This window comes from Rhinatrema bivittatum, chromosome 11 (genome assembly GCF_901001135.1).
Source record: "Rhinatrema bivittatum chromosome 11, aRhiBiv1.1, whole genome shotgun sequence".
Lineage (NCBI taxonomy): Eukaryota > Metazoa > Chordata > Amphibia > Gymnophiona > Rhinatrematidae > Rhinatrema > Rhinatrema bivittatum.
The window spans coordinates 25809731-25834479 of record NC_042625.1 but is presented as its reverse complement, the minus strand read 5'-3'; the positions used below and the strand labels follow the sequence as shown (position 1 = coordinate 25834479).

Sequence of the window (24749 nt, the reverse complement as noted above, 5' to 3'; positions counted from 1 at the left end):
CTGATGTCTCGAAAATATCGCAAGTGAACGCACCTCGTGCTCACTACACTCGAAGCCTTGCTGGATCAGCACCAGGAATGCATCCTGCTGCTGTTGAGGAAGGCGTTCCGCCAACTCCTGAACCTGTTTCCAGAGGTTCCAGGAATGCCGGGCCATATAGAGTTGGTAGAAAGCAATAAGGGATATTAACATTGCCCTCTGGAACACCTTCCTACCTAGAGCGTCCCATTCTCTATGTTTCCGATCTGGGAGCGCAGAAGCATGAGTCCGGGACCGCTTGGCCTTCTTGAGGGCAGACTCCACTGCCACCGACTGGTGGGAGAGCTGCCACCACTCAAAACCCAGGGACTTCTATACAAGGTAGACAGAGTCTGCCTTCCTGTTTAATGATGACACAAACCAAGATGTTCCCAGATGCGCAGGAGCAACTCCTTGATCTCATGCACAGGAATAGCTACCACCTCTTTTGGCGCATCCACAAACTGAAGCAGCTCCATTCATGTGGTGTCTAGCCATATGCCGATGGCGACTGGTGACAATGCTTCCTCGATTTTCCACAATGCTCAGCCCGGTCTTTCCCCGACGCTGAGGAGGGCGAGGAATCTGACTTCCTGGAACGCGAGGACACAGACAATTGAGAATCCCCGGCACCCTCCTCCGGAGGTGGACCTGGAGGGGGGGAGGGGAGGTTGGTGGCTGGTCCTAGGAGAATGTGTGTTAGTGTGTGTAGGTGTGAGAGCAAGCACATGAGAAAGTGAAAGAACACATGAGAGAGCGAGCACATACGAGGAGAGAAAGCAGCACATGAGAGCAAGAGAGCAAAGAAAGTTTGTGCTCTCGTGTCACCTACTAATCCATTACAATCTCAGGGTGATTGGAAATCAATAGTTCCTAGATATAGTGTAGGAAATATTTTTTTATCTTTAATTTGAATGGGCATTACTTGATGGTATCTTTATTCTGTATGTTTTGCATATATGACTGAGGCAAAGTATTCTGTTGGCACGTAGTTTCTGTGTTGGGATCTATAACAGCCTAGCTTGTCCTGTTTTCCTGCTAAGAGGGTTATTGATATTTTAGTGCCTGATGTAATTTGCAGTGTTGCCTTCTTAAAGATAGGATTGCTACTGTTTGAGTGATGGTACTTAGTACCATTTTGGCATGGGAGTATTACCATATTATAACTGTTTACTTATGGCTTTCTGAGAACCAAACCCACATGCAATGTGCTTTACAACAAGCCTGATACCACATGGGTCAGGTATCTTTTTTGCAAGGTTTTCTGATTGGCACCATGGAAGTGCATGCAAATATAAAATATATATTGTGGTGTTCTCAGAAGACTATTTTGAATGTCCTTTTTCATGTAAAGTCTCCCCTTCTGGGTCAGAGAAGTGGTTAATATGAAATTTTAAACTTTTTTTTTATTTTATATTTTTTATTAAGTTTTAACAAGGAAAACATTACATCCAGTAAAAATGACATACGATATGCTGTTCTGCAATGTCATACTCATCCCCCTCCCTCCCCCTCTCTCCAATATAACAGTTCTTCTGTAAATAACAAATACACAGGTCAATATAGATATGAGATGTGCACATTTCACATAGTGTATAACAAAAACTCGTCCGATGGGTCTCTCCAAAGTCCTCATTGAACTTGTATCTCTAGGGTTACTGAACGTCGGCGTCCAGAACATATTGTAACCATAGGTTACAATCTTGTAATATAGGCCAAATATGGTTGCCAGATTTTCCGAAAGGAAGCAAGGTTATTATACTTTTCAGCAGTGAGGGATGCAAGATGGTAGTAGGTGTGTAATTTTGCAATAACATCCTGAATTTGGGGCAGGTTGTTCGATTTCCATTTAAGAGCCAACGAGCATGTAAGTGCCACTAGCCCCGCACTCACGCCAACAAGAATCAGAAATGTGAGAAAAAATTCTGTTGAGTTTTGCTGGGGTAAGATGCCACCTAAAAATCATTTTGTAGCAATTCTCTTGCAGTCTAGCAGAAATGGAGCACTGCCTGGCCAAAGAGATTATTTCCCCCCAGTCTTTCGTGCTCAATTGAGTGGCTAGGTCAGTGTCCCATTGGAGCCTGTGTTGTGCGGTATCGGAGGGGTCGTCATAATTAGTTGGTATAGTTTTGAGATTGACCCCTTCAGTGCATCACTGTGAAGGAGGTAAGATTCAGGCATCGTCCTGCCCGGCCTTAAGAGAGTTGGAACATTGAATGCATCGTACAAAATGAGAGACTTGATCATATACCAAGAAGTCTCGGGAGTTTAAATGATATAAACCAAATAATTGATCACGAGATAAAAGTAGGCCTTGATGGAGTAAATTGCCTACAGTGGTTATGCCATTTTCCCTCCAGATTTGCATACGTTTCGTTTGAAATCCGGTAGGTAAATGCACATTATTGAATAGAAAGGACTGATAAACATAATCATATGGGCCAACCAGTGTCCGTTTATTGTGTGTCCAAATATGTAATATGATTCCTAGGGACCAAGGGATATTTATAATCGGTCGCCAGGTATTTCGTGGTTGCCATAAAGCAGTTAATTCCATAGGACCTACTATTGTTTGCTCAATATGCACCCATTGTTTAGGGGCTGCCTGGCAATGAAAATCTAAGAGTGCTCTCAATTGAGACGCACTATAATACCAAGATAGATTTGGTACCGCCATCCCGCCCAGAATTTTTGGTTGGTATAGCACGGCTCTGGCCACCCTGGGAGGCCTTCTCCTCCAAATAAAGTCAAAGACCTTTTTCTGCCAACTACAGAGTATATGTGAAGGAATATACACTGGAAAGGAAGAAAATAAGTACAGGAATTTTGTAGTACTGTCATTTTTACAATGGCAATCCATCACATCCAAGAAATTTTAAACATATTTAATTGCATGTGGGGAGGATTGGAGCTGGACAAAAGCTGTAAGGTTTGCCTTAGGCACCTAATACTCTTGCACGGACCGAACCTGAGAGAGTAGACTACACACAGACCCTCACCGTTCAATCATCCCTGGAGACAGATGGTGGGGAAGGGTGGGAGGCAGGTGATAGGGTTCCTAGGAGTATGGAAGAGTCGTCAATTTCCTAGGAATTTTATCATTGACGATCTGCCACTTCTCTGATAACCTGATCTCTCTGTCCCCCCCTTCCCAGCATTTCAAATCCACAAAAAAGGGGTCAGTCTCCATGTGAGAAACCTCCACCTTGGCCTCCTCAGTGATTTGACCTGTGCTGAGCCTTGGAGGGGGGGAGGGGGTGGAGACATGCCCTCACTTCCTTCAACTCACGGAGCAGATTGCCTTGAGCTGCCCCCAACAACTCCAAAACTATTCATCATGTGCATCGCAGTTGTGAGTGCTCATGTCAGGAAAAGTAATGTTTTAGTCTTTCTGTATTTAGAGAACTGGTTAATATTGAGCAGACCCTCAAAGAAGTGAAACAAACCACATCAATTAAACACTTGAGATACTTCTTTCACTGGGATTCATAGTAAACTTTCAAAAGTCCAATCCAAGTCCAACACATCAATTGGACATCATCTTTTCAAAGGATGAATACCCCCAATTTGCATAGTCTGCTCTGTCCAACCAGTCATCAGTATGAGCCAGGTCTTTCATGAAGATGTTAGGATGGCAGCCACTGTCCATGGCACACTCTTTTCATGTCTACATGAGGCACACACGTCTACATGAGGCACACACTTTTCATGTCTACATGAGGCACACACTTTTCATGTCTACATGAGGCACGCTCAATGGCTCTCCAAACTGCTCATTCATTCTCTAGGCTGGTGGACTTAACTCTCAAATCTTCTTTGTGGTCAACTATTTCATCAGACACAGCAGGTATTAACTTTGGCTATTTCTATTCAGGTCTGTGGAACCCATCTCAACACAGTGTGTTCACAAGGGATGTGGACCATTCAAGAGAAAGCTCCTCACATTAACCTTCTGAAGTAGAAAGCCATATTCAAAGCTTTTATCTTCAAACAGTAAAAGGAACTGTAGCTCCTATCTAGTAGCAATGTATTACATAAACAAACAAGGGGGTACTATGTCTTCAAGGCTTTGCGAGGAAGTATGTAAGAGAGAAAATTAGGTTTCTTACCTGGTAATTTTCTTTCCTAAACAGCAGGAAGGTGGCTAAAAGAGGTTAGGACCCTGGCCTGGTCTGACTTAAGGAAAGAAAATCATCAAGCAAGAAACAAATTTTCCCTTCCTTATCCCCGCCACCCCCAACCAGTCCATAATGCACTGAATGTACCCAAACAGGGAAGGAGGCAGACAAACTGACCTTCAAGACTCCAGCCCCAAAGAGGCAAACTTTTAGCATGCAGATCCAACCTGTACTGCTTTCAGAAAATATACAAAGAAGATCACGTGACTGCCCTGCAAATCTCCTCAGATGACACTCTGCCCATGGAGTTGCATGACTTCTCTTGTGCAGTGAGCCCCAAAGTGCTCTGGAACCAAACAAATCCCTAGATATGTAAGCTGAACCAATAGCTTCTTTAATCCATCTAGCAATCACTTTAAAGGCTGCGTACCTTTTCTTTCAACCACCAAATTGAATAAGTGATCTGATCGCCTAAAGGAGTTGGTCACCTTCAAGTATCAGAACAAAAACCTTTTAACATACAGAGCATGCAAATCTTTATACTCTCCTTGAATGCTGGGAGATCCACAGTCTAATTCAAGTGAAAGAGAGACACAACCTTCAGCAAAAAGGGACAGACCATCTGTATGAATATATGTTTCCAAGAACTTTAGAAATAGATCTCTAAGATGCATCTCACTGAACAGACACCGAAAACAGTCAAGCATTAAATCTTTAAACTGACACTCTCTTAATGGGCTTAATTAAGATTCCATAGAAGAATCTCTTTAAAAGCAGAACAAGATGCTTCACTCCTCTATGGAAACAAGAAGCACCTTCAAAGAATTTAGTGCCAAACCTTTGTGTAGACCCTTCCATAAAAATGAGAGACGGAAGTGGAGGTGAGAGGGAACGCCGAGAGTGGAGTACTAAACATTACCTGAAGTTTGCTGCCTCAAACTAACTGTTCTAGCCCTGTTTCGAGCAGGTGGACGACAGAAGGATTTCCAGGTGCTGACGTCACGGGGGCGGAGCCTCCCACCGAATAAGAACTGACATCCTGCGGCGCATCGACGCCGCCGGTGCGTCGCCAAAGGGGCGCATGCCAAAGGGGCGGTGCGGCTTTGTTTAGCTTTCCTGGAAAAGACGTGAAAATTTTCCTGAATTAAGGTAATTATCAAAAATATTTCTTTGACTTCACGGGGTGCAGCTACTCTCTCTCCACTGCTTCCACTCACAAGATTAATGGAATTATATGAGTAAAGAGACTGAAGATAAAGTACCGGGGAAGTTAGTTTATTTAAAACTTAATGCCACATACAAAACGAAAGGCAAAGATTAGGGAGATGATATCATCTTCTCCTAAGTCTAGTGCCTTACAGCCTCGGATACCTACCTTCTTTTCTCCTGTAACAAGTACAGAACCGGAGATACAGGTCGCTGGAGGAGACATTGAGCAGTTGTCCCCCTCCCTGCCTGAGACATCACTTAGTCCCGGAGCCCCCAGTATCCCTCCTCCACCGATGCAAATTACCTCTGAAATGTTAAAACTTCAGTATGAATCTCAAGAGATGGGGGATGGAACTTCAGCCACAGGGGGGGAAAAGTGAATCAAGGAACCCTGAGGGTTTTATATTGACTTTAAATAAACCTGTACAAATTACTATGGACACACTATGGGATGCTATAAAGGCATTGGAGGTAGCTGTGGTTAAACTCACTAAAATTACGACAGACTCCAATCAACGTTTTGAGAATTTGGAAAAATCTGTGCAAAATATGGATAACAAAAATCAACAAGTTGATAAGAGACTTGGCAACTTAGAAATCTGGCAACAGAAATTCGCACGAGCAGAAATAATATGATAGGAAGCTAGAAGTGTTGGAGAATACTTTTAAGTATTTGAATTTAAGAATAATAAATTTCCCAAAACTTGATGTAGTTTCACCTTATGAGATGTTCAAGGAATACCTCGTAGAAATTTTGAAAATTCCATTAGCTACCATATCTACTGTATCAAAAATGTATTACGTAACCCCTAGGGGAACATCAGTTGCAACCAATACCGAAGCACAAAATACCCTTAATCTGACAGAGAGTCAAATGTAGATACTGTGATTACAAATAGGTCAGTTTTACATGTCTCATTTTCATTTGCTATGGATAGAGATTTTATTTTTAGATCCTTTATGAAAAATAGATTACTTCTTTTTCATGGAAGTAGAATCTGGATTTATCCAGATCTGTCAAAACAAACTCAAGAAAAGAGGAAAAGGTTTTTGGGACTTAGAGTAGAGGTAGAGGCAATAGGTGGGAAAATGCTTTTGAAGTTTCCTTGTAAGTGTGAAATTGTATTACAGCAGAAAAATGTTGTTTTCTTTGAAGTCTCACAACTTAGGGTTTTCTTAGATTTGCATCCCCGAGGAAGTGTGACTGAAGTACTTGAGGCATGATAAGTGAGTACTTGTACAACTCAGTTTCAGATGTTTATAATCCCTCTGTTATTGCTCTATTACATATAACCTTGGAGAATTACCTTATTTGATTATATGAGTACTTGGAAATTGAGTTAAATTTCGAAAAATTGTAGTTATTTTAATTGGTTTTCTTTGTACTCATTATTGCTTAAAGTTAACTGTATATTATTGAAATGCATAAATAAAAAAATTTAAAAATAAAAAAAAGAGAGACTAGGAACCAAAGCTTTAAAAAGACTCCAGTTTCTGCATACCAAAGCTCAAAAATCTTCCATACTCGAATATAAAGTGAACCTTTCCCTTGCCTGTAAAAAAGAGCAGCAACAACTTTGTCCATACAAAACTCTTACTCCTTAACCTCTCAATAGCCAGACCACAAACAAAAAACCAACTGGATCCTCCATGACCATCAGCCCTTGATGCAACACATCTTGAACCTGCTGTAACCTGAGCCTGAGGCGATCGCCATATCAAGTTTGCCTTGGCAAATCTGGAGTTACCAGAATTACTAGGCTTTGATACTTCCCTGTCCTCCATATAACAACTTAGGGCCATGGAGGAAGAGAGCAAAACATATGAAAGGCCATTGTTGAGAGGGAGCATCTACTCCCACTGATCCTCTTTTCTTCCTTCAACTGAAGCAGCATTCTAGCGCATAGCCATGAGATTTCAATTTGGTTCACCCCACATACATGTTATTTTGAAAACTGCATCAGTTAGTTCCCATTCTCCAGGATCTAGGGTATGAAGACTGAGAAAATATGCTTGAATGTTTTCTACTGCCATGATGTGCAAAGCTGAGAATGCTTGAAGGTGTTTCTCTGCCCAAATGAATAGAAGCTCTGTTTCCATAGCTACCGGGTGACTCTTGGCATGTCACATAAGCTACTGCTGATTCATTGTCAGACTACAGCCTTCCTGGAGCAAACACTGCTACAGCTTTTCTTACAACTCATTTCCAGATAATTAATTGACCACAACACCTCTACTGGATTCCAGAGACCCTGTGCTGACTTGTTCTGACAATGAGCACCCCAACCATTCAGAATGGCATCCATCATTACTATTGTCCAGTCTGGGGACTCCAAGGGCATTCTTTTGGTCAGATTCAGAGCTCTGTGCCACCATAAGCCGGTTCTGGCTTCAGATGTAAAATCTTCAAAGTGAGGTTGATGTTAAGATTGTACACTCAGAGACAAGAGAGATCATGGTAACTGACACATGAGCTCTCACCCAAGGGACTAGATCTATGGTTATTGCCACAGAGCCCAGCACTTGCAAATAATCTGCAAGACCTCATCTTCAATAGGTTCTTAACTTGCCTGATTGGCTTATCGTTCTTGTCAATACCACTTTGGCTTACTGAGTATTGAAGAGGGCCCCCAAATATTCTAGTATTTGAGAGGGCACTAATTTGTTCTACAAAATTTATCACCCATCCCAGATGCTGTATCACTCTAGTTGCTGAACTTCTGGACTCCTCTTCTGATTTCACCTGAATCAACCAATTATCCAAATAGGAATGAACCAGCACTCCTCCTTTGTGCAAAGCCACTGCTACAACCACCATTACTTTGGAAAAATGTCCTTGGAACCATTGCCAATCCACACAGAAGTGCCTGAAACTGAAAATGTGCCCGCAGTGAACACACACACCCTCCCCCCCCCCCCACGACTGCAAACCTGAAATATTGTTGGTGTGAAGGATGAAATGAAATGTGGCGATATGCTTCCATATGATCCAAAGAGATCAGAAACTCTCCTCACCACCATCGAGGAGCAAAGAATCTTCATTCAGAAATGCAGAACCCTCAAAGCTTTGATTTCTCTTGAGCTCTAGAAGGAGCCTAATCATACCTCCTTCTCTGGAACTACAAAATAAATGGAATATCTATCTTGGCTCCATTCTTCTCTTGGCACTGTGACTACAGCTGCCAACTGAAGAAGAAATTCTAATGTTGACCTTACTGCTCCTCTCTTTTCCAAAGAGAAACAAGGGGACTCTATGAAGGTGTCCCTTTAAACAATGTACAAATTCTAAGGCATAACCATCTCATCACAGAAGGGACATGTTGATCTGTCATATGGACTCACTCCCCAAAAAATTGGGATAAATGTCCCCCCTATCTGTGGAAGAGAGGAGTGAGCCCCTTGAACCTCTGGGAAATGTTGGGACCCCCAAATGCTGGAAGTTCTGTTGTCTCCCAAGACTCTTTCCAGAATGAAAGGACTGCAACTTGACATAAGGCAGCTCTTCTGAAAGGATGACTTTCCTGGCTGGTATCTCCTTATCTCTAAATTTGGGTCACTAGAGCCTTCCCTTCTGAGATCCTCTGGGTCTATCCTCTAATTATTTAAACAATTTCTCCGTAATGCTTAACCAGTCTCTCAAGATCATCAAAAAGCAATTTCCCTTTAAAAGGTAATTTACTGAACACAATCTTAGATGATGTATCTGCTGACCAGTTTCATATCCCCAATAAATGATGAGCTGCTAAAGAGGATGCCATGATTCCAGCAGAGGTTGGAATGAGGTCATAAAATGCAACAGCCACATAGGTGACACCAACTTCTAATCTTTCCACGTCTCTCAATGAAAAACCTACAGAAGAGCTAGTCCCTGCATTTGCTGCACCTAACTCAAACAAGCCTGGGACTTAAAAATACTGCCAATTGCAGCTTGAAGAGCAAATGCAACCACCTAAAAAGACTGCTTGAATAGAACTTCAAATTTTCTGTCAAGGAATCTGGTCCATGCAATTTCCTAAGTTTTAGTTTGTCAATTTATCCTATTATATCTTCCAAGTTCACCGTGATTTGTTTCAGTTTTTCCAAAGCATCAACATTAAATACCATTTCTGGAATAATAATTTCCCCAGCATCTTCAGTAAACACCAAAGCAAAGAATTTTTTCTGGTTATAAGCCACACGATTGTATAAGTCTTGTCCCTCTATAAACAGCCATTTTTACAAAAATATTAGTACATAAATCGAGCTTTTATGTAAGACGCATCTGTGTTTCTTCCTGCAAGGCTCCAATGAGCGAAAGAGAAAGTGATTTATAAAAAAAAAAAAACCCAGCACATAAGTCGCAGTGACAAATTTGAAGAAAAAAAAAACCAAAAACACCTGTCCTATACACTAGAAAATATGGTAGACTTTCTATTATGGCCTTGCCTTCCCCTAAGCGCCCCTTTAACCTCTCAATCATCTAATAGTTCAACTGACTCCCTCACAGGCTTCCTGCTTTAGATATATTTTTAAAAAATATTATGAGTTTTTGAATCTCCAGCAAATTCTCTTTTTGCCTTATCTTTTACATCTAACTTGACAATGCTTATGCTTTTTTCCTATTTTCTTCAAAAAGGAAAATTGGTTCTTACCTGCTAATTTTCGTTCCTGTAGTACCACAGATCAGTCCAGACTCCTGGGTTTTGCCTCCCTGCCAACAGGTGGAGACAGAGAAAGTTTTACTTACACTGTACATAACCCAGTGTGCCCCATGCAGTCCCTCAGTACTGATATGTACCCAAGCCAAGATGACAGCAAACAAATTTCTAAGCAAGCTTCTAAGCAAACTCATTCACCTCCAATGAGCCGGAAGAAGGTGAAGTTGCCCAAAAAGACAATGGAAAACTTGTTTCCCAAATTTAACAAAAGTGATCAGCACTGAAAACCTCCAACTCTGCACTATATACAAAGCAACAGTATGAGCGACAGACTATTCCCCCCTCCCCCCCCATGTAAATGGACAATGAGGTTAACACGACCTGCAGGGAGAAGCCCTGCAGGTCCTCGCCATCGGTGGGCGGAGGTGGCTGGGTCAGAGGCCTAACCAGAGCTTCAGCAATACCAGCCCACGTTCCCCGCAGGTTGAGCCCTTGGGTGCCAGGGCTGGCTGGACTTAGGCGCAGGCCGCTGGATGTCAGTGTCCAAGGAGGGAGCAGGCGAGATGAGTGGTCGAGGCGGGTGGCAGATCAAATGAGGTCCAAAGTCAGCCAGGGGACAGTCCAGGAGGAAGACTTAGTCGAAGAGCAAGCTGGGGAAACAAGCCCGTGGAGCTGGAGACAGGGAACAGGAACCAGGCAATGGGAATCAGGAATATCCACAAGGCAGGAAGGCTTGGACAAGGAGCAACTAGCTACTCAGTCGACCAGTTGCTGAGGCATCTGTGCATGGTCCGGGCAGTCTTAAATGAAGAGGGGCAAGTGACTTCATCGGGAGGCACCACGGTGGATTTCCCACTGCGGGCCCTTTAAGTCCTGCTGAGGCACACACCTAGGGAGAGCTCATCAGATTGACATTCCTCGCACTGCACGGCTGGGCCCATGCAGCAGACTGCCACGTCTTTGCTCTCAGGGCTGTCACAGTGTTGTGAAAAGCCCCACAGTGCCTGGCTGGAAGTGAGTGTGGCCAACCGCGGAACAGACCCACGGCCGGCCAAACATAACAAGCCAGTCCCTTGACCGGGACCTTTCTGTAGAAAAAGCAAAATATGCGACACTGTAGCCTGAACAGACTGAGGCTGCACTCTGTCAACAGCAGACCAGGTCTCTAAGATCATCCAAATTTGCACATATGTCAAGGATGTAGAAGGTGGAAATACCACTTTAGAATATCCCCTCCATCTCAGTTGCCCCTCTCAGAAGGGGAACCGCCTGACCCAAAAATAATGGGCCCTGGTGGAAAATAATTGACCAATGTCCAAACCTCAGACGCCCATCTATGGCCATGTTGATCAGATCTGGGAAGCATGGTCGATGTAGCTACTCTGGAGCTTCCAGGATTCCTGTTGCCTGGATGTTTCGCTATGTGCTGTAATCACTTGTCCACCAGAGGCCACAGGAGGGAAGACAAAGAAGAATCCCTCGAGTCCACGACTGCACCAGAGCTCAGATTCCTTTCTTCAGTACTCTGATCAGGGGCTGTAAAACCGTGACTCCTTGGTATTCTCATCTTCTGTGAACAAGGCACATCACTGCCTCAGACAACTTCCATTCCCCAGAGTCTAACTTTCTCAGACTGATAAAATCCATCTGAACATTGTTCACTCCGACAATGGGGAACACTGCCAGCCGCTCCAAGTGCTGTTCTGCCCAGAGAATCAACTCCCGAGCCTCTTGAGCCGCTGCCCAATTCTTTGTTCTGCTTGGACGTCATCACATTGTCTGGTAGGATCGGTACTGGATGGCTGCGTAACCTTGGCAGACAGGCAAGCAACGTTAAATGCACCGCTCTCATCTGTAACCAACTGATACGCCATGATGCCTCCTGTTTTGACCACTGGCCCTGCACCATCTGATCTTGCCACATCACTCTTCATCCGGAGAGACTTGCATCACTGGTGACTATTATCCAATTCAGAATCTCCATTTCTGCACCATGCTCGAGATTGGTGCAAGTAAGCACCACGAAGGACTGTCCCTGGCTTCCCCCTCTAATGGAAGAGGAAGATGAAACTCTTCCAATAACAGATTCCAGCAGGAGAAGAGCTCCCTGCAAAGGCCGCATATGTGCAAACACCCAATGCATTAATTTCAATGTTGATGCCATAGAACCCAGACCTGTAAATAGTCCCAGACCATATGGGTGTTGCGGTCCCGGTCATACCTTCCCCCGCCCTGGGCTCCCGTGATCATGTCTGGCGTTTTTCTGGCCTTCTCTGTGGCAGCGTCTCCACAAGAGAGATGCCGCCAAGCTCCGTTTCAGAGCTCCGCCCCCCCCCCTTAGGCACGCACAGACGCAAGGGGAAGGCAGTTGGAGGTATAGGAGCTCGAAACAGAGGCCGGCCCCAAGATGACGTCAGCAGGATATTTAAACCTGGCGTCTGACTGAAGTCGTTGCTTTGCAACAGACTTCATTCTGAGGAGTACTGTTGCTGTCCTCTGTCCTGAACTCCAGATCCAGCTGCTTCACTTGTTCCAGCCTCCGCTCCAGATCCTGCTTCCTTGCCAGTTCAGATCCTCGGACTGTTCTCCATTCAGCTGGACTTCTGCTCCGGGAGACCGCTCCTAAGTCCCAGCGGCCCGGGTCCTCACAGGCTCCTCCAGGGAGGGGGGGGGGGGGGGGATCGCGGGCTTCCAGCAGCGAAGATCCTGCTTGGTCTCCCAGCTCCGTGCCACCTCCCGGCCGTATCATCTCAGTGGAGTTCTCCTCTCATCCAATCTTCATCCGCACGGCCGGCCCAAGGATCCACTAACCCCAGCGTTAACAGTTTGCAAAGCCATGGATCCAGTGGACATTTCGGGACTCCAGGCCATTCCTGAAATGGCACATCTGCAACAGCAACATTGTCTGGACGTCCTGGCAGCTACTGAATGGTTGGTGAATTGTTTGGATGCCACTCCCCCAGAGACGCTTCCAGTCCAGGTTCCGGGGCCTACCACATCCACTCAGTTACCGGCTCCGCCTCGTTATTTGGGCGAGGCCAAAAGCTGACGAGGATTCTTGAACCAGTGCTATATAAGATTTTCACTCCTACCAATTCATTTCCCTTCTGATTCGGTGAAGGTGGCTTACATCCTGTCCTTATTGGATGGAAAAGCGCTGAGCTGGGCTTCATCAATGTGGGAGCATAATGACCCTCTGTTAAATAATCTTCAGCAATTTGTGTTAAACTGCAAACAGGTGTTCGATGAGCCTGCATGTCAGTCTACTGCTACTTTGGAACTATTACAGCTGCGGCAGGGCCCGCGGTCCTTAACCAATTATGCAATAGAGTTTCGCACGCTGGCCACAGAGGACCGGTGCTTTTCAATATATATATATATATATATATATATATATATATATATAAATGATCTAGAAAGGAATACAACAAGTGAGGTTATCAAATTTGCAGATAATACAAAATTATTCAGAGTAGTTAAATCACAAGCAGACTGTGATACATTGCAGGAGGACCTTGCAAGACTTGAAGATTGGGCATCCAAATGGCAGATGAAATTTAATGTGGACAAGTGCAAAGTGTTGCATATAGGGAAAAATAACCGTTGCTGTAGTTACACGATGTTAGGTTCCATATTAGGAGCTACCACCCAGGAAAAAGATCTAGGCATCATAGTGGATAATACTTTAAAATCATCGCCTCAGTGTGCTGCAGCAGTCAAAAAAGCAAATAGAATGTTAGGAATTATTAGGAAGGGAATGGTTAATAGAACGGAAAATGTCATAATGCCTCTATATCGCTCCATGGTGAGACCACACCTTGAATACTGTGTACAATTCTGGTCGCCGCATTTCAAAAAAGATATAGTTGCAATGGAGAAGGTACAGAGAAGGGCAACCAAAATGATAAAGGGGATGGAACAGCTTCCCTATGAGGAAAGGCTGAAGAGATTAGGGCTGTTCAGCTTGGAGAAGAGACGGCTGAGGGGGATATGATAGAGGTCTTTAAGATCATGAGAGGTCTTGAACGAGTAGATGTGACTCGGTTATTTTCACTTTCGAATAATAGGAGGACTAGGGGGCATTCCATGAAGTTAGCAAGTAGCACATTTAAGACTAATCGGAGAAAATTCTCTCTCACTCAACGCACAATAAAGCTCTGGAATTTGTTGCCAGAGGATGTGGTTAGTGCAGCTGGGTTCAAAAAAGGTTTGGATAAGTTCTTGGAGGAGAAGTCCATTAATGGCTATTAATCAATGTTACTTAGGGAATAGCCACTGCTATTAATTGCATCAGTAGCATGGGATCTTTAGTGTTTGGGTAATTTATTTATTTAACATTTTTTATATACCGAGGTTCTGGTAACAATGTTACCAATCACTCCGGTTTACATATAACTTAGGGATGACTAAGTTGCCAGGTTCATGTGGCCTGGTTTTGGCCTCTGTTGGAAACAGGATGCTGGGCTTGATGGACCCTTGGTCTGACCCAGCATGGCAATTTCTTATGTTCTTATGAAGGATGGCGAGAGGACAGTGTGGTGTTTTTCTGGAAAGGTTATCCGCACGCATCAAGGATGAGCTGGCAGCTAGAGATCTTCCAGATGATCTAAACAGTCTGAGTTGGCTGGGCGAATTGACCGCTGTCTGTAGCAAAGGGCTAAGGAGGGTCATCCACTGCGGAGGCAAGTATCATTGGCTCCCACTTTTTCTAGGCCTCTAATGTCTCCATCACATTCAACTTCTCATTCAGAGCTTCCTGCAGAGGAACCTATGCAGTTGGGAAGGACTCCTTTGACTGCAGAGGATGACGACGACGCGCTTTGGGCCTCTGTACTGTGGCAGTAAAGGTCACTTCCTGGCTCAATGTAAGGAGCGTTCGGAAAATGCCATAGCCTAGGTGCCACAGGGGAGCTGTTCCTAGGCTGTGTTAATTCCGCTCCTCAATGTACTGTCCCCCAGTGATCCTAGAGTATTCTGGAGGGTCTTTTTCTACACTTGCTTTCATTGACTCCGGAGCAGGAGGGAACTTTATCCTGTCGGATTTGGTACAACAACTTCAGTTACCGGTTCTTTCCCTTGATCCTCCAATTCGGATCACCTTACTGCCAGGAAGTATTTCAGTCTCCACTTCCCCCATCACACTCCAGACTTGAGTACTCCATTCTGAGAATGGAGTACTTCTGGTCTTGGAGAAAGTAGTACACCCTATAGTACTAGGGTTACCCTGGCTGCAACAACACTTTTAGGACACTTTACAAGTGGCAAGATGGAGTTCATATTGTTTTTCAAATTGTCTGGCTTCTCTGTCACAGACCATCGGCACAGTACGCAGAATTCTCTTAAGTATTTTCTAAAGAGAAAGCGGAGATCCTGCCACAGCACCATCCATTCAATTGTGCAATAGAATTGCTGCCCGGTACCACTCCTCCCCGAGGACGGGTATACACGCTATCTCTTCCAGAGACACAAGCCATATGTCCAAATACATTTCTGAAAACCTTGCTAGAGGATTCATCCGTCCGTCCAAGTCACCCGTTGGTGCGGGGTTTTTCTTTGTTCGGAAAAAAGACGGATCCTTGAGACCATGTATCGACTACAGAGGCTTAAATGCTATCACTCCACGGATCGTTATCCTTTACCCCCGATTCCCAAACTTCTGGACAGGTTACAGGGAGCTTACTAAGCTTGACCTTCGCGGTGCTTATAACCTTGTTCGAATTCGCCCTGGGGACGAATGGAAAACTGCTTTCAATACTAGAGACGGAACACTAGGAGTACCTGGTCATGCCTTTTGGCTTATGCAACGCTCCGGCAGTTTTTCAAAACCTGATGAATGAGGTCCTTCGTGAGATGCTGCATTCATCGGTTATTGTATATCTGGATGATGTTTTGACATACTCCAAGGATTTGGATACGCATCGACAACACGTAAGACATGTGCTACAGATCCTTAAAGACCATCACCTTTACGCGAAATTAGAAAAATGCCTGTTTGAACGGGAATCACTCCCCTTTTTGGGCTACATCGTTTCCTCTACAGGGGATCCAGACAAGGTCTCTGCCATTAAGGAATGGCCCTGTCCGATGGGAATAAAAGCCCTGGGATTTGCAAATTTTTATAGACAATTTATCCCTCATTCTCTCAAAGTCGCACCACTTACAGCCCTTACCAAGAAGGGGGCTGATGCCAGAGTATGGCCCTTGGCCACCTGCCAAGCATTCGAAGATTTAAAGGCGGCATTCCTGCTGGACACTTGTTTACATCATCCAGATCCTCAGCGCCACTTTATTGTGGAGGTAGATGCATCTAACATCGCAGTGGATGCAGTTCTCAGTCAAATCTCCAGTAAAGGGAAGTTGCTTCCATGCTCATACTTCTCCAAGAAATTCTCCGCAGCGGAGCAAAACTACAGTATTGGAAACAAGGAACTTCTAGCTATCAAACTGGCTTTCGAAGAGTGGAGACAATGGCTGGAGGGAGCGCTACATCCTGTTACTGTCTACACCAGAGCTTTCCAAACTGTGTGTCGGGACACGTTAGTGTGTCGCCTGCAGTGTGCAGGTGTGTCGCGCAAGCCCGGTCAACTCTGATGCGAGTTTGGGCTTTTTTTTTTTCTAGAGATTCACTTTTTTTTTTCAGTTTATGGGTTGCTTATTATTGGGTGATTTTTGCTGTCAATCGCGTTTTTTGGGGGGGCTTGGTGGGTGGAACGAGCCCAGCCATCCTTGCATTGGCTGCTGCTGCCGATGAGGCCTGGCCATGAGGAGTACTGACTGCAAGCAGCAGTGTCTGGTGATCATGGAAGGGAGTGAAGCACTTAACTGGCAACAATCAAAAAGACGAGGTACATGAGTGTGGGGGCCAGACATGTGCTGGGGAGAGAGAGATGAGTGAGTGGGGGGCAAACGTGCTGGGGGGACAGACATGTGCTTGAGGGGGAGAGATATGAGTGTGTGGGGGCCAGACATGTGCTGGGGGGAGGAGAGAGATGAGTGTGTGGGGGACAGACAATTTGTTTTATTATTGTTTCTCATAAATTATAACAATAACATGAATCTTGGAATATATATTTTTAATATAAATTTAAGGTTTTCATGAGAGAGGTTGTGTCGTGAAACATTTTATTTATGTATATATTTAAGGAAACATACATAAATTGTCGAAATATGTTTCGTTCGTTTAACCTTTAACCTCTGGTTTACTAGTAGACTGAATTACCGTGTCGTGAAATTATGTTTGTCTAAAAAGTGTGTCACCAACATGAAAAGTTTGGAAAGCTCTGGTCTACACAGATCACAAGAACTTAAGAGTTCTTATGTCTAGCTCAGCGACTAAATCCCAGACACGCTCGCTGGTCCCTTTTCTTCAGTCGATTTGACTTCTCCCTTCACTATAGACCGGCAACAAAGAATATATGGGCGGACGCATTGTCCCGTACTACCGAACAAGAGGAGATGGATGAGTCACCACAGTACATCTTGGATCCAGTGAAAGTTAACGTGGCTAGCACAGACATAAGTCCCGTGGGCAAGACTGTGGTTCCACGTCATTTACAAAGAAAAGTACTTTCATGAGCTCATGATTCCCTCACCAATGGACATGCTGGTCAATAAAGAACATTGGAGCTTCTTTCCCACTATTATTGGTGACCTCGTATGGGACAAGACGTTCGTACTTATGTCAGCTCCTGTCCTACCTGTGCGAAACAGAAGCCTTTACCAGGTCAACCATGGGGACTTCTTCAACCTTTGCCTATCCCCATGGATCCTTGGACACACTTAGCCACAGATTTTGTGGTTGATTTACCATCTTCCGAAGGAAAGACAGTCATTTGGGTCACAGTGGACCACTTTTCCAAAATGGCTCACTTCGTTCCACTTCCTAAACTCCCTTCAGCGCCAGAGTTAGCCCGACTCTTCACACAACATATCATCCGGATTCGTGGTCTGCCTTTAAATATTGTCTCAGACAGAGGACCACAGTTTACAGCCAGATACTGGAGGGCACTATGTAAAAAATTTGGGATCCAGTTAAATCTTACTACTGCCTTCCATCCTCAAAGTAATGGACAAACTGAACAAATGAATCGCTCTTTAAAGACCTTTCTCCGAACATTTGCAACTGAAAGACAAGATAATTGGGTAACATTACTACCTTGGGATGAATTTTCATATAATAATCACACTCATTCCGCCACAGGGAAGTCTTCCTTTCAATTAGTTTATGGGATGCAACTCAAGCCACCGTTACCTCTTCCAGTATCCATTCCATCTCCGGCAGCCCAGTTAACTGCACAAAAGCTCTATGCTCTTTGGAACTCAATTCAGAAGAGACTACTAAGTGCTGTGGCCACTGCACAGAGGTGTTCTGATAAACATCGCCGACCAGCCCCGGTGTTCCTACCAGGTCTGGTTAAGCACCAAGAATATCCACTTTCGGTTACCGTCTCGACGTCTGGTTCCTAAATTTTGTGGTCCCTTCAGAGTGGCAGAGAGAGTGGGGATGGATTCTTATCGCCTATGTCTTCCCACTACATTGCAAATTCATAATGTATTCCACGTCTCATTACTCAAACCTGTGATTCTTTCCAAGTTTCATCGCAAACCACTAGATCCTACAGAGACTTCCATTACAGCTGAGACAATATACCAGGTGCGAGAAGTACTAGACGTCCGCTTTCACCATCGACGGTGGGAGTATTTGCTGTCCTGGGAGGGATGTGGTCCTGAGGAGAATACCTGGGAACCAGCTAGTAACATATTGGACAAGGCCCTTCTGCAGCAGTTCCACATGGACTATCCTGGTAAGCCAGGGCCTCTGAGGAGGGGGGCGTAAGAGGGGGGATACTGTTGTGGTCCCCGTCTCTAGACTTGCGACTGGGTCCTTACCTTCCCCCACCCTGGGCTCCCGCGATCGTGTCTGGCGTTTTCCTGGCCTTCTCGGCCCTCTCCGCGGCAGCATCTCCACAAAGGAGACGCCGCCGAGCTCCGTTTCAGAGCTCCACCCCCCTTAGGCATGCACGGACGCAAGGGGAAGGCAGTTGGAGGTGCAGGAGCTCGAAACAGAGGCCGGCCCCAAGATGACGTCAGACGCCAGCAGGATATTTAAACCCGGCGTTTGAGTGAAGTCGTTGCTTTGCAACAGACTTCATTCTGAGGAGTACTGTTGCTGTCCTCGGTCCTGAACTCCAGATCCAGCTGCTTCACTTGTTCCAGACTCCGCTCCAGATCCTGCTTCCTTGCCAGTTCAGATCCTCGGACTGTTCTCCATTCAGCTGGACTTCTGCTCCGGGAGACTACACCTAAGTCGCAGCGGCCCGGGTCCTCACGGTCTCCTCCCGGGGGGATTGCGGGCTTCCAGCGGCGAAGATCCTGCTTGGTCTCCCATCTCCATGCCACCTCCCGGCCGTATCATCTCAGCGGAGTTCTCCTCTCATCCAATCTTCATCCGCACAGCCGGCCCAAGGATCCACTAACCCCAGCATTAACAATGGGCACTGAAAGCTCTAGCAGAAGCCTAATCTGACTCTGCAATTTCAATCTCTCGCCATGAGAAACACTCTCTCCACCAGTGTGTCGAACTGAGCTCCCAGATACTCCAGAGTTTGTAAGAAGACTAAATGGCTCGTTGCTAGGTTCACCACCCATCTGATTTTGTACTGATTGTCGACAGAGGACATTTGATTTTACACGAATATGCCAGTTATCCAGATACGGATACACCAACACACTCTCCCTTTTGCAAAGCAGCTGCCCCCGACCATCATCACCTTGGTGAAGGTACATGGAGCTGTGGCCAGCTGAAGGGAAGGTCTCAAAACTGAAAAATGATCCCTTAAAACCATGAACCTCAGGTGTGCCGGTCTGATGACTATGTGCAGATATACCTCAATTAAGACAAGCGATACCAAGAACTCTCCCTTGGACCTCAGAGTTTCCATGTGGAAACGGGAAACCTTGAGAGCTGCATTTACCTTCTTTAAATCCAATATCTCTTGGATTGGATACGGGTGGGGCGGAAGAAACAGAATGCCTAACTGCTTAACCTAAAACTGACCTCTGGCCACACTAAGCATGTTCAGGGTCTCAGCCAACATACTCAGCAAGACATCTCTGTGAAAAAGAGAAATCTGAGCAGAGTCCAAAGCAGCTCTCAATCAAATTCAATTTCTCTCGTCTAGAAATGAGAAAGCCAATTCCTCATCAGAATCCTACGATGTCTTATGATCCACACCCCCTTGAACATTACCAGGGATAGCCTCCCTGCGGAATTTGCCCACCATGACTGAAACAGGAAGCCCAAGCACCTACATAGTAGGTTGCTTCGACTTTGATGGCACCCCTGCAGAAAGGTCTGCAGGCCCTGGAAACATTCCACCCTGGAAGAGAATGGAGCTATACCAGAGTCCATAGACCCAGCCTTGCTCTCGCCAGCCTCTTGGGGAAGCTTCTGCCTTCAGGAACAAGGGATGAGAACTGACTATTTCCTCGCCTCCCACTCCACTCCCCCTCCAGTCATCATAAGCCAAGAGGATGTCCCAACATGGGCAAAAGCTGTGTTAGTCAAATCACTTTGAGCATCTAAAGAGCGCTGACACAGAGTGAGGACTAAATTGCTATCGGACGGCAAGTCTCGCAGATAGCAAGGCATTTGGACCTGTTCGTCCCTGGCACCTAGCTCTCCTGAACTTTGGCTCTAGAGAGCCTCCTGTGCACACACCAATGCCACCTGGGCATACACATACAGCCCTCCAGTATGCGCACAAATATGCGCTCCAGTACAGGTCACAGCCTCACACGCACAAGTAACCAAGCAAATACGCGCATAAGTACCCGTGCAAATACGAGCTCTAGTACAGGTTGTGGTCTTATGCGCACGAGTACCTGCGCAACTATGCGCTCAAGTCTAGGTCGCAGACATACATGTTCAAATCTAGGCTGCGGCCTTATGCGCCCAGGTCCCAGCACATGCAACCGCCACATGGTGAGAATGCATACACACACCTACACATGTGAGAAACAAACCGCTACCGTGGCCTGCTACATAGTTAAGTAAAGCCTGCCTGCACCTTCAGCGCATTTAGGCCCGGATCTGTTTAACATCTGGCATCGAAAATCATCGGCCTGAAGAGCTTCTCAACAGCTCAGGCCTCGACTGGCTGAGAATCCATGGAGACTGGGGCCAAGAACAAACATCTCGCTAAGCACACTTTGCGCATAAGCCCTCTACCAGAACCAGAGATAACTCCGTTAACAACTCTGCACCTCTGCGGGACAGGGAACCACCGGCAATAGCTGAAGAGAGGATTCCCCTGTCTCTCCTGCCAAAGCTGCTAGGGAAATGAAAATGGCTGCCATTTCCGTGCTGATGGGGAAAGCCTCAGTGCTAGACCCTATCATCCGGAAGGCTTGTTCTACTGGTGCAGTCATGTTTGACACAGAACCCCCGAACACTTTTACTGCATGCAGACGCTGTTCCTCTCCACACACGTGGCACCACCAGCACCTCAACAAGTAGGAAACAGTCCCTCAGTGCCATAGAGCCAACACCTGGTCTCCTCCCGCAGGCAGAAAAGTTGCTGAAAAACCCCATTGCGAAGCTCCCTGAGCTGCTGAAGTAGCTTCCCTGCCTGGAATCCCACTGCTGCACAGATTTCTCTAGGTAGTAATTTTTTTTTTTATTCTTTGAGAACATAAAAAGATACATAGAAACAATACTTTCTTTTGGTGCAGAGGTTCAGGTTCCAGGAGCGCAGGCCGCATGGCAGATCAGAATAGAGCCACGCCACTGGCTATATCAGTCTCCTTTTGCCAAACTTTAGTAACCCAGCCCAAGACAAACCATATAAAAAGGATACTTTGCTGCTCCACTGGACTTGTAGTGCAGAACTGCCAGCAGATTCCACCACCGACTCATGGGGGATAAGGGATCTGGACCACCAGATGTCCACCCCACAGACCTCTGAACTGAGCTATTAGAAGGGTCACCAACCCCCTGCTCATTCACCTCAGACCAGGGGAGATGGCCCCACCAGGACCTCACAACCCCCTGGGAGGATCCAGAAATTTTGTCTTTTAAATCTGTTTTTTTTTCCTCTCAAGACTGCAGGTTTTACACCATCTACCATCTGCTGGAGACAGAGAAATACTGAGGGACTGCAGGTGGCATACTGGGATATGTCAGTGAAACTTTGTCTCCATCTGCTGGCAGGGAGGCAAAACCCAGGAAACTGGACTGATCTGGGTACATACAGGGCAGGATCCTTTTTCCAATTTTTGAAAGATTCTTTTGGCTAAAATAGCTTCTTTCATTTCACCTTTTAATCAGGCAGGCAGTTATTTTACCTTCCTTTCACCTTTTTTAATGGGTAGAATAAATCTGGTCTGAGTTTCCAAGATAGTATTTTTAAACATCCACACCTGATGTAAACTCTTAACCTTTGTAGTAGAACCTTTTAGGGGTTTTTTTTTCCCCGTTTTCATTTTACCAAAGCAGTAAATTTACTAATGGTCTTCCCTTCAGTCAGTAAGGCAAATTTGATAACATTATTCTCACTGTTGCTAAGCAATCCCCTCTATTACCTCGTGCCAAATCCTGTGTTCCACCAAGAATTAGGTCTAAAATGGCTCCCAAATCAGCTGCTCCATGAAGCAGTCATTTATTTCATCTAGAAACTTTCAGGCCGATACAGTAAAGTGCGGCCGCGGTTACCCTGCTTCTAACCCGCTTTCTACTCACAATTTAGCCGCGTTAGTCCAATCCGCGATTCACTATCCCTTTTAACCCATCCTTACTGCTTCTTTAAATCAACGGGAAACCCTTTCCGCTCGCGGTATGTATATGAGATGTAAACGATCGGATTAGCTATTCCCTCCCATACAGTAACGTGCGCCCCGATTATCGCTTTTTTAACCAGCAGTTTTGCCGCATGTGTAACCTGCTAATTTACCGCCTACCCTTACCCCTGCATTAGTGTGGAGCATAAGGTCAGAGAGACGAAATTTCATGGGCAAACGACCCCCTCACCCCCCGGGACAAGAGCCAGGATCGGGCAACCTTTCCCCCAGCCCCCACTCACCTGCCCTGGTCGCGTCCATGGTGCCTGTCTCCAGTGCGGGCGCGCCGACAGCTCCGGAGCAGGAAGGAAGGACCTGTTTCCAAGCATAACCTAAACTCTTGCCTGCCCAACCTAAAATCCAACGCAACGGGAAAGCCACTCTTCAGATCGCGACTAATCCCATCCCCCAGCCCCCACGCTCACCTGCCCTGGCCGCGTCCATGGGTGCCAGTCTCCGGGGCAGCCCCAGTCCTCTCTCCCATCCTCCCGGGGGCAGCCAGCGGCGAGAGCAAGAGCAGCCCGGGGCAGATCGCAAGGCGGCTTCCAGCAGCCCTCGCCGGCGATGGTGAATGGGCGCACGCCGTGACCTGAGCACCCGGCTGGACGTCAGAGGTCACGGCGTGCGCCCATTCACCATCGCCGGCGAGGGCTGCTGGAAGCCGCCTCGCGATCCGCCCCAGGCTGTTCTCGCTGCCGGCTGCCCCCGGGAGGATGGGAGAGAGGACTGGGGCTGCCCCGGAGACCGGCACCCATGGACGCAGCCAGGGCAGGTGAGCGGGGCTGGGGGATGGGATTAGTCGATCTGAAGAGTGGCTTTCCCGGTGCCCTGGATTTTAGGTTCTCTTTTGCTTAAAGTTGGGATCCACTTCCTGGTACCTGTCATTTCAAATGTCATTTGAAATGACATTTGAAATGACAGGTACCAGAACACCCAGGATACTGTATAGGCGCTATATAGCGCCTATACAGTAAAATGGATTGCGCTTCATGGACGCGGCTTGCATTTGCATGCCATTTAAATACAGTATCGAGCGGTATGTGATCCAGACTGTGCGTGTGGCAAACGCGGGTGCGCCCACACTAACACACCTCTTTCTACCGCACCTTACTGTATCGGCCTGTTTGTGTGGCTGACTTGTCCTGCTACCCATGGAGAACACCTATTACAAGTAAGCAAACTTGTTTAGACAAGCTTAGCTCTGTAGGCTATCACTGGAAAAAGAGGTAGACATTTTAGCTAATTGTACTCTGGTGTTTGATATAATTCCTCAATACCATTACAACCCTCAAATACAGCCTTTTTCTAATGATGCTAATTACTTTTAAGTAAATACCCAAATCAAATTTGCTTTCCCTGTTAGATAGCAAACATTCAATCTGATAAAGACTCAGTGAAAATAGTGGTTTTTTTTGTTTTTTTTTTTAAAAGAGTCATTAACATTTCAAGAACACTAAAAGCTGCTTACATTTTTGCTCATCTGGAATGATAATGGGGGCTGAAGAATCATGTGAGAGAATATCAGTAATAGCTGGTCTAAGGTGGTGTCGAGAAGGCCTCAAATCCTTGGAATAAAAGGTCCTCCAGAAGTCAGGTTCCACAGCATCAACATCCCTACTGGGATTATGCTCATTCTGCAGACTAAGTGCCAATAAATAATCTAAACTTGAGTTGTCTACTCCATGGATAGGAGACTCAAAACTTATATTTCTTTCCAATTTTTCTTGTTCATTTTCTAAAAACAAAAAAGAAACATGAATGAGTAAAACCTACACAGACAAGTAAAGAAGCTGCAAAAAAGTTCTGATGAACATGTTGTATATATCTACAGTTTGCACTCACACAACCATGCTAACCTTCACTGTATTATACTCTTCCAATGTAATGAGAATTAAGTTACATCACAGGCATGTCATTCACTTGCTCTTAT

General features: G+C 45.7%; 1 protein-coding gene across 4 annotated transcripts in view; it reads right to left on the bottom strand.

Moving 5' to 3' along the window:
• TRAFD1 (TRAF-type zinc finger domain containing 1) overlaps positions 1-24749 on the bottom strand; it is a 128819-nt gene that overhangs the window by 80804 nt on the left and 23266 nt on the right. For all 4 annotated transcript variants that reach the window (XM_029619662.1, XM_029619661.1, XM_029619663.1 and 1 more), the window contains exon 6: positions 24288-24554. In XM_029619662.1, coding sequence (XP_029475522.1) covers positions 24288-24554 — 267 coding nt within the window. The remainder of the gene's footprint in view (positions 1-24287; positions 24555-24749) is intronic.